Source organism: Passer montanus, unplaced genomic scaffold (genome assembly GCF_014805655.1).
Source record: "Passer montanus isolate IOZ18808 unplaced genomic scaffold, ASM1480565v1 scaffold7, whole genome shotgun sequence".
Classification (NCBI taxonomy): Eukaryota; Metazoa; Chordata; class Aves; order Passeriformes; family Passeridae; genus Passer; species Passer montanus.
Genome location: NW_024372147.1, coordinates 13,058,116 through 13,068,786, shown reverse-complemented (window position 1 = coordinate 13,068,786; position 10,671 = coordinate 13,058,116). Strand labels below are relative to the sequence as shown.

General features: G+C 42.8%; 1 protein-coding gene across 1 annotated transcript; it reads left to right on the top strand.

Annotated features, from left to right (window-relative positions):
* The first annotated feature begins 5,208 nt into the window (after positions 1 to 5,208).
* On the top strand, positions 5,209 to 10,390 carry KCNV2 (potassium voltage-gated channel modifier subfamily V member 2). The gene is made up of 2 exons (XM_039729882.1): positions 5,209 to 6,648; positions 10,031 to 10,390. The coding sequence occupies exons 1-2, from the start codon at positions 5,209 to 5,211 to the stop codon at positions 10,304 to 10,306; spliced, it is 1,716 nt and encodes a 571-aa protein (XP_039585816.1). The 3' UTR covers positions 10,307 to 10,390.
* The last annotated feature ends 281 nt before the right edge of the window (positions 10,391 to 10,671 follow it).

Sequence of the window (10,671 nt, the reverse complement as noted above, 5' to 3'; positions counted from 1 at the left end):
AGAAGTCACTGGATGTTAAGGAAAGACCCTTTGAAATTCACAAAATGGCAAAATTACTGAGTGAAATTCTGGGGTAATTTTCAAGTAGGTCAGAACAAATGATCTTACAGGCCTATCCTGACCCTAAAAAAAGCACTAATCTATGAAAAATTCCTCATGAGGTAGGAATTTATCGGCTGAGGCCTTATAGGATCATATAAATTCTTTAACGCAATTTTAATTTAAAATTTCTCATTTTTAAACCAAGAAAAAGCACACATGCTCAATTCTGAAGCTGATTTGCTCAATGAAAGAGCATTATAACTACAGTTGTATTACTACAACAGTCCCCTATCCTGGAAAAGACAGCACTCCTAAAAATGAAGGTTTGCAAAGACCCATCTGCTCGCTCCATTTTAATTATAGTTTTCTGTTGTTAAAATCCTGTTCTCAGGAGCTGGTAGCCAGAGCACTGTCAAGTTGATTGGATAGCATTTTCCAATGTTACTGACTGCTAAGTTTTCATGTTTCTTCTTCTATCCATAGAATCAGAGAATCATACAATATCTCAAGCTGGAAGGAATTCATAAGAATCACTTAGTCCAAATCCCCGCTCCTTGCAGAACTACCTGAAATTAAACTATATGACTAAGAGTTCTCCAGAACTGTTCTGTTCTCCAGACAGTCCTTGAATTCTGACAATCTTGGTGCTGTGACCTCTCCTCTGCGGATTCAGTCACTGACCACCATCTCCATGAAGAACCTTTTCCTAATGTCCACTCTGAGCTTCTCCTGATACAGCCTCATTCCATATCCCCATGTCCTCTACTGGCCACCAAGAGAGGAGATCAGCACCTCTCACTTCACTGCCCACCTTGAGGTCACCTCAGCCTTTTCTTCTCCAAGCTGAGGAAACCAAGGAGCCTCAGTCTTGCCATTGAGAATTTTCCCCATATTGGTCACACTCTTCTGGACACTTCAATAGTTTGATGTTCTTTTATTGTGGCACCCAGAACTGCCCCAGCACTTGAGGTGAGACTGCCCCAGTGCAGAGCAGAGCAGGACAATCCCCTCCCTTGCCTGGCTGGCCATGCTGTCCCTGATGCCCCCAGGATATGGCTGTCCCTCCTGGCTGCCAGGGCACTGCTGACCATGTTCAGCTTGCCACCAACTCAAATCCCCAGATCTCTTTCCCCAAGCCACTCACCCTCAAATCTGCATGTACATACAGGATTACCCTATCTCAAGTGGAGAGTCCTGCAACTGATCTTGTCTAGTTTCTAATGGTTGGTAGTTGCCCAAATTTCTAATTTACACACATCTCTCTGCAGAGCCTCTCTACCCTCGAGGGACTCCACAACTTTTCCGAGTGTAGTAAAATCACCACACCTATTCAATGTGCATTTGATCCCTGCATCCAGATCTTTTATAAAAACAGTATAGAGCACTGGCGCTGAAATGGAGCCCTGAGGAACCTCTGGTCCCTGGCTGCCAGCCTGATGTAACAACATTTACCAAAACCCTTTGAGCCCAACCCACCAGCCAGTTGCTTACACAATGAATTATGGACTCAACTGGTTGTGTGCCAGGCAGTTTATCCAGTAGGGTACTGTGGCAGACAGAACCAAAAGCTCTGCTGCAATAAAACCAGCCCACATCTACTGTCTTCCCTTGGTCACCTACTTTGACATAAATGAAAATTAAATTGGTCAAACAGGACTTTTTCCTTGTGAACCCATGCTCACTGTGATGACTGCATTGTCTCTCAAACAATGTTTCTCAGTAACTCCCAGAAAAACTTTCCCTATGATTTTATCACGTGCTACAGTGAAAATGCCAGGCCTATAACTTCCAGAGTTTTCTTTTTCTCCTTCTTGAAAACCGGGACAAATTTCCAGATTCCAGCTGACTGGGACATCTCTAGACTAACAAGACAAATTAAATATAATGGAGGGAGGTCCTGCTAAGTGCATCAGTCAGTTTTTCCATGGAAGGAATCCTATCCTCCCCATACACCTGTGTGCATCCAACTGAAACAGCAAGTCTCAAACAATTTCAGGATTGCCTGGGAATCTGTCATTCCCCAAGTGACAGTCTTCCAGCAATGGAATCCCAGCCCATCTTGGTCTTGAAGACAGATGGCGAAGGTTGCATCATTCTCTGCTCTGTCTGTAATTTTATTTGGATCGCATCAAGCAATGGATCAATATTATCTCTGATCCTTTTTTTGCTGTTAACATATAAAACCCCAAAAATCTCTTTTTGTTTTCCTTCACTGCTTGTCCTGCACAGCTTGAATTCTGTCTGAGTTTTGGTCACACAAATTTTCTCTGCACAGGGATGAGCAGCATCTCTGTCATCCTCCCATGTCACCTTGTTTCCAGTGTTCATATGCTTTCCTTCTCCATCTAAGTTCACTGCTCAGTCTAGGCAACCTTCTGCCTCATTGGCCTGGCTTTCAACATGTTGTGTTTGGCTCCTGCACTCTTAAAAGAGAGTTCTTGAAAAGCGTATAACAAGCATATAACAAGCATATAACTCAAATAGCTTTAAAAAAACAGATTCCCAAGAGACTTTCCTAACTAGTTCTTTAAGCAGCCCATAGTCTGCTCTTCCCCATACAAGAAGACAAGCAATTATTACTAATGACATTTATGAAGAAAAGCAGCACACTAAATAACGTAGATAAGTTAAAAAAGTGGGTCCTTTCTAGTCACTTCATTTTTTTATGTGTCTAGACTGAGAACCTAGCACCTCAGAACCAACTCCCACCTGAAAATAAAGAACATATAAAAAACAATTTTATTTTAGCTATTTTGCCAGTTAGAGACAAGTTTGAGCAGAGGGCAGAAGGTGCCCCAGAGCTCTGTTCCAAAGAATATTTAGGTCAAAGAGATTAGTCTGAGCAGACCAAAGCTATTGATCTTCCTTGCTTTTCTTAGTAATGATGTCCAAGATCTGAGTCCATGTGCATGAGGAGCTGGTACCTGACAGTCATGAAGTTCACCCTGTAGAAGCTCCTGCTGCTTCAGTATGGCACAAGAAATGATCTCTTGAATAGTGAGCAATAAATCTTACTGGATACTTCTCAGAAGTGAAGCCAGGAAGCCTGCAAAAAGCGAAATTAAATGTTACAGCAGACATTGGCATGAGGAATATGGTTATAGTCTACTCCGGATCTTGATGAAGAAAAATTCAAGAACTTTTCGCATTAAAATGATAGCATTGTGAACTGTCCTTTTTCTTATGTCTGAATTAGCTTGCTTAGGAGAAAGAAATAGCCTTGAAACTTGACATTAATTTGCATTAAGGTTGCTATACAAAGGACTAACCATGGTGTGGTTTAATGCTCAAAGCAAACTGCAAAGCAGGTTGGTATCTCTAAAGAGGCACTGACAATCCCTATTAATAGGGGGCTTGCCTCTTTTGCATCAAGAAAGAGAACAGACGGGTGAGACAAATTCACTTTCAGGTAGATTAAAGATGAATTACAAATAATTCAGGCCTTAAACAGTGTGACTCAAAGAAACCTTGAACAGTTTCACGTGATCCACTCAGTAGAACACAGACTGAGAACAAAAGTATTGCAAAATGCTCAGCTATGGCATCTTCCATTTTGTCAAGAACTAGTAAACATAAATACAAAAGCTACAACTGGAGATAAGGAAACAGGAGAAAAGAGGGAGACATTCTCATAGCAACAGCAATTGCTTCACATAGGACACTACCAAAACAACAGTACCGGGGTCTGCAGGAGCAAGAACCTGAGAGCAGTGCAGAAGGACAGGAGCCTGAGGACAACAAAGTGAAAACACTGACATTCTCATAGCAACAGCAATTGCTTCACATAGGACACTACCAAAACAACAGTACTGGGTCTGCAGGAGCAAGGACCTGAGAGCAGTGCAGAAGGACAGGACCCTGAGGACAACAAAGTGAAAACACTACTGCTGTGCTCTGGGGTACACTGTCCCAGCAGCCTATGTGAAAGAGAGCTGCAAGCAGAAGGCAGGCTACAAAACCGCAGACGGGATGTCTTCCAGACCAGCCAGGTCGCTGCCAAAGCTAGTAGTTTCCCAATGCCTTGTCCCTTCCTGCACCAGCCTGGATACAGGTGGAGTAATGAGCTGCTGCTTAGGAGTTTTAAGTCAGGTGCTAAGAGCAGGCACAAGGAACCAGCACTTTCTTGTGTGCATCCCCTGCTTTACAGGAGCTCCAGCTTAGCTGAAGTGCTCTCAGTGTCAAGGGGAAGTAACCTGGTTTTTGGGATGTTCATTGTTACAGGAATTGCTGACGCCAGCTCAAACAGAGCTGAAGATGAAACCTCCCTCCAAACACAGAGAAAGCATCTCTCCTGTCCTGCTAGTTACTGACTGCAGCTTTATACTACACTAACACCATCTGCAAGAGAAACAAGAGTGACTTTATGCTGTTTCTCAGCAGCTTTGAAGAGTTTGAAACTGGAAACTCCTTCATACCCCTGCCCTTTGCTTCCACTGAGCCCAGCAGAACATTTGACCTGCACTCCCAGAGTACATTCAAAGCTTCAGGCACAGACTGAAATATTCCTCAGCTCTTAACCAAATGGAGGTATTCTAACTGTGAATAAAATGAAATTACTTTTATTTGCTCACCTTTTGAAAACATTTTAAGAAATACACCAGTGAGTTCCTGCTCCTTATCTGCATATCAATTATTCATTATTTTCATTAAAGAAAACCAAGCCCAGGAGGATGAAAGAAATCTGTAGTACTCTCTTTCTCTCTTCCCCTCATACATTTTTATTTCAGATTACTTTTAATCCATATATATTTGTAATAGGAAAATGTGGGGGTTTCACTAGCAATAAAACTTTAAGGGATTTTCCCCCTTACTGATTTTTCATAGATTTATGGATCCATAATCATTCACGTCACAGTCTAAGGGAAACGAGGTTTGAACAGGATAATAGCGCTTAAATCCCCTCCTCTAAGCACTCAGATCTTTGCTGTCAGCAAGATTAAAACGGTCAACAGCAGTCTTCATGTGTCTATATCCCACACTGAGCTTTCACAACAACTGCAGTGGTGGCTGGCAGGGAGAAATATGCAGAACCACTGCTGTGCATAATACTTCTGAGATAAAGAGAGAAGAAAACCAGGTTGCCAGCTTTTGCAGTGTTGAGAAGGACTGGTGTTAACTGCTTGATCGGGTGAATGCAAAGAGGGGAGAAGAGTAAGGAGTAATATTATGCTGCAATTTAACAGTCAGCAAGAGTTTCTTTTCCTAAAGCATAAAGGCAGAGAGATGGAAACACCAAACATCCTCCTGCAGCCCAGCAAGGGGAAGGAGAAGGAAGTCATTCATGTAGACACGCAGAGTGGTTCCTCTGCCACCGCTCCCTTGAACACGCAGTCCCTACTGCAACCAGGACCTGAGGGGAATTACAACTATTATGTGGATGATGAAGATGAGGAAGATGAAGAGAAAGAACAAGGAAAATGGCAACATGAAGATGCATTTAAGGGAGAAAGCAAGGCGTCATCATTTATTCCTTGTTCTCCTGCTCTTTCCTCTAGATCCCCGGCCACATCATCTGCTCCATCCATACTGAACATCAATGTTGGTGGCCAAAGTTACCGCCTCACCTACCAGGCAGTGGCCATCTACCCCAAGACCCGCCTGGGCCGCCTGGCTACCTCCACTGACCGCCGCTGCCAGCTGGGCCTGTGCGATGACTACGCTGCCCAGGTTGATGAGTATTTCTTTGACCGGGACCCAGCCGTCTTCCAGCTGGTGTACAATTTCTATGCCTCGGGAGTGCTGCGGGTGAGGGACGAGCTGTGCCCCCGTAGCTTCCTGGAGGAGCTGAGCTACTGGGGCGTGCGTCTCAAATACACACCCCGCTGCTGCCGCATCTGCTTCGAGGAGCGCCGGGACGAGCTGAGTGAGCAGCTGAAGGTCCAGCGGGAGCTGCGCTCCCAGGCAGAGGCTGAGGAGAATGAGCAGCTTTTCCACCACATGCGCTACTATGGCCCCCAGCGCTGGCGCCTCTGGAACCTCATGGAGAAGCCCTTCTCCTCTGTCACCGCCAAAGTGATGGCAGTGGCCTCCAGCTTCTTTGTGCTCATCTCCGTGGTGGCTCTGGCACTCAACACAGTAGAGGAGATGCAGCAGGTAGATTGGAAGAGTGGGGATAGTCGGCCTGTCTTGGAGCATGTGGAGACCTTGTGCATTGCATTCTTCACACTGGAGTACCTGCTGCGCTTGGTCTCTACCCCAGACCTGCGCCGCTTTGCCAGCAGTGCCCTCAATGCAGTAGACCTCATTGCCATCCTGCCCCTCTATCTGCAGCTACTGCTTGAATGCTTTACTGATGATGACCAGCCCCGGGGTCGGGGCTCCCAACACGAGCACGATATTGAGAAGGTGGGACGGGTGAGCAAGGTAGGACAAGTGCTTCGCATCATGCGCCTCATGCGCATCTTCCGCATCCTCAAGCTGGCCCGCCACTCCACAGGGCTGCGTGCCTTCGGCTTTACCTTGCGCCAGTGCTACCAGCAGGTGGGCTGCCTTTTGCTCTTCATTGCTATGGGCATCTTTGCCTTCTCTGCCATGGTCTACACAGTGGAGCACGATGTCTCCAGTACCAACTTCACCAGCATTCCCCATGCTTGGTGGTGGGCTGCCGTAAGTAAACACATCTTACCTTGCTGGGTAGCCAGAGGCCCTCCCTTCCTTCCCCTCCCCTTCCCCTCACCTCCCAGCTGGAGCTGCTGACAGTCTTGAAAACAACAGGCTCAGATCAGTGAACATCTGCTCTGAATTCTGAGCTTACAGTACATATGCATGCCTGCGTGCGCACACACACACGCACACACACACGCACTCATTCACCTCTCTCTAAGCTTAAATCAAGGCTTTATCAGGCAGGCAGTCTTGCAATTCCCATATCTCCAAATGCAGACAGTATTTTCACTCTTAAAAAAGAAGTGGGCAAAGACAGGGGGAAAAAAGCATTTCCCAATTTAGTGCCATTGTCAGTGTTGTCAAAACAACAGAGGAATAAATTCAGCTATCCAGTTACAGGGGTTTTGTTCTTATTCTATGCACAGACTTTCTGTGACCCATAAAACTACAAGATGATGAGACATAGTTTATTAACTACAGTCAGACCACTCACACTTTAAGAGTGAAAGCTGTCCCAGGACTCTGGCTGTTAAAATCCATTAGGACCAACAGTTATTTTACACAAGAGATTGTTTTCTGCTATGCTGCAGAAGATGTCTGTATTTATAGCACCCTAGATGACACCAGGGGGTAGCTAGACATTGTCGATGCTGAGGGAAGGCACAGGACCCACATCTTGGCCATCCATAACCCTGAGGTTTATCCTAGATTATTGTCATATGCATTTTGTTTTGCAGCAGCTGATGCCAGCCTGCATAGTCTATTTTTATGTGGGGCCTTGGGAGCACTTCTGACCCCTGGGCATGGCTATGGGTCTGGTTCTGTCCCAGTCACTTCCCTGGAGAAAGAAGCTCACGCAAATAGACTGGATAGGAGTTAGAACATCTCATGCTGGTTGTCCCAAGATGTATATGAGGCCCACCAGACAGTAATCCCAACCCATTCAAGGTCACTTCTCCTGGCCAGCCATCCTGGAGCCCAAGGTCTGCACTTCTGGTTCAGCCATGGACAATGAGATGTGGTGGTTTACCACACATTTGCAGTGATTCAGCACGTGGCAGGAAAAAAAGCCTTACAGACAAGCATAGATGCCCACATTTATATGCGTACATGCATATGTGTAACCTTGCTGAATGTCCTTTAAGCTGGGCCATGGAAGGATGGAAAAAACAGCGAATAAAGGAAAGGGTCCTGTAATGTGACCTTCATAGATCATCTGTAAGTGATATACAAAGGCTATGAAAACACTGATTCATACATTGCTAAAATACCTTGTCTTCTGAACATGCAGGCTATATGCAAAATCTTTAGCGCTCATTTTTGCAAACTGGTGTTAGCATAATAATTAAGATATTCCTAACAAACTTATATGGCTATGTGAAAAAGGTCTATTTACGTGAGCAAATGCCTTCAAAACAGGAGCTGTATCTGGCACATTGCAATTCCAAAGCATAAAACACTTTAAAGTCTATTCATTCTTTAAGACTGTAAATTAAAATATCTATATCATTCCATTTTTATAAAAATGCAACAGCATTCACCAACTCACACATGCAGGAGAAGAAGCATCCCTCCTAAACTGTTACAGGCAATGTATAAGACTATGCCAATGGTGCAGAACCTTATCACAGGATAACGTTTTTGTCCTGGCTGGTAGAGATAAACATCTTGCCTTCATCTCAGTATTTATTTTTGGAGATATTTATCCTGTATTATCATTCAAATCCAGTGACTTAATTTCCATTAAACCAAATCACTAATCCTTTTTATTCCATAGGAAGCACCAGGTGCATCCTAAAAATGTGCTCACCAGTGCTGCCTCATATACTCTAGTGTTTTCTTCATTTAAAATACCAGTCTATTTACCATTTTGGAAGACAGAAAACTCTACACAGTGACCTTCTGAAGACTAATTTTAGTGTTAAAACCACAAGGGCATTACAGTGAAAGTCTTACTCTCTGTGGCTTATTTTTGTCAGAATTCTAGGTTACTCTTTAAAAGATATACACAGTGTGTTGAGACACTGTGAAAAAAATTAAATAAAATTCACTGACTGAAAAAGATCTCTTGCACAGACTAGAAAGTGAGAGGTGATAGCAACATGCAAGTTTTACCTGCCAGGAAAGAAGTACTCGGTGTAAAAAATACAAAATATCAAAATGTATGCAGTGAAATTAAATAAATTAGGAGTTATCTTAAGCTGACTGTTTGAGAGTACATTTTTCAAATGTAGCATCTCAATAATCAAATATCCATTAATTTTTTATCTGAATTTTATAATGGAAGTATTTCAGTACTTGGTGTAGCACTGGACCCATAAAACAGTTCCCTCATATATCCACAGGCTAGAGAAGAAAATTATATTGGCTGAGAAGAAAAATTTAAAGGTATGTACACCGTGACCTGGCAAAGTGTTCAGAATCATATAAAATAAATACACTAAAAACCATCACTCTCAAATAAAAACCCCAAAACCAATCTAACAACCAAAGCTGAAACATTTTTAACGACCCCAAAATCCTGCTTCAAAAGGAAATTCGGCAAAAATTACCCACCTATGTACTTATTTAACATTATAATTATACATATTGCAATCATACACCACAAGAAAAACCTTCCAGGCCAAAATTCTTTGTAGGTATGTAATCATTAAAGGGGATTTTATCTAGAAACTTTGAAGTCCTGGATCATCTCTTCCTCTAATGCAAATAGGAAAATTTATTTCATAATTAATAGAAGGGTTTTGTGTGTTTTTCATTACTTCCTAAAATATATATGAAAAACAAAGGTAAAACTCAAAATACAATCCACAGAATAAGTCCCAAATACTGGGTTTTATCAGCACAGTGGATTTAGAAACAGGACATCTGTTCCAAGTGACATGATGAGGGAGCAGGATTGCAGCTATCCGTGGATTTGCATGGTTAGGGAGCCACATCAATCCTCCCCCTACAGCTAAGCAAACTCACCTTGTGGTATGGAAATTGTCTGGGAATTCCATCTGCAGGGCAAAAATCTAAAAATCCTCCTGAATGGTGTTAAACCACTGTCTTTCTTTACTTCATGAGAGGGTTTGGGTTTTTTTTAAATTAGGGATATTTTGCATAAAAAAGCTAGGAGACACATTTACACACAGAGACCAAAAAAACAAAAAAAAAAACCAAAAAAAACCCCAAAAAACAAAAAACAAAAAAAAAACCACACAAAAAAACCCCAAACAAACAAACAAACAAAAAAACCACCAAAAAATAGCACAGACTGCTTTTTAGACTTACAATGCAAATTTAAAAAGAGCTAACTTTAACACTGTCCCCGATCAATGAACGTATTTGTCTATGTATTTCTGCTCAGCTAATAAGCTGCATGTTGGTTTGCCTGTAGGTCAGCATCTCTACAGTGGGATATGGAGATATGTGTCCAGAAACTCACCTTGGACGCCTGTTTGCTTTCCTCTGCATCGCTTTTGGAATAATCCTGAATGGCATGCCCATCTCCATCCTCTACAATAAATTCTCAGACTATTACAGCAAGCTGAAGGCCTACGAGTACACAGCTCTCAAGAAAGAAAGAGGGAAGGTTGACTTCACACGGAGAGCCATGAGGAAAATATCTGAGTGCTGCGGAGAAGGTGCATCCCACCCTTTGCCACAGCAATGATAGTTTGGGCTTTGGATATTGGGAGGCCACCAAGAAGCTGGAGGAGAAAGAGGAAAAACAAATCAGCCAAAAAATAAATTAAAAGGGCCAAAAGTAACAAAAGTAGGTGGTGAAATCTGTTTTGAAGGGGGTTGTTAATTTTCAAAACTAAAAAGGTTCAGATTAAAACAGATTTTTTTGGAACTCAGATAGCCTGTGAGCAGCACTTGAGTGCTCATCAACTTTCTGAAATTAATTCCTTCAAATTTAACATTCAGAATAAGCCTCACATTAAGATCTAAGCCCCTGCTACTGATTAGATTGACAATAAAGACCCACCATATTTGTACAAACAGAAAACAAATTACTGTCATTAAGGGTCTCCC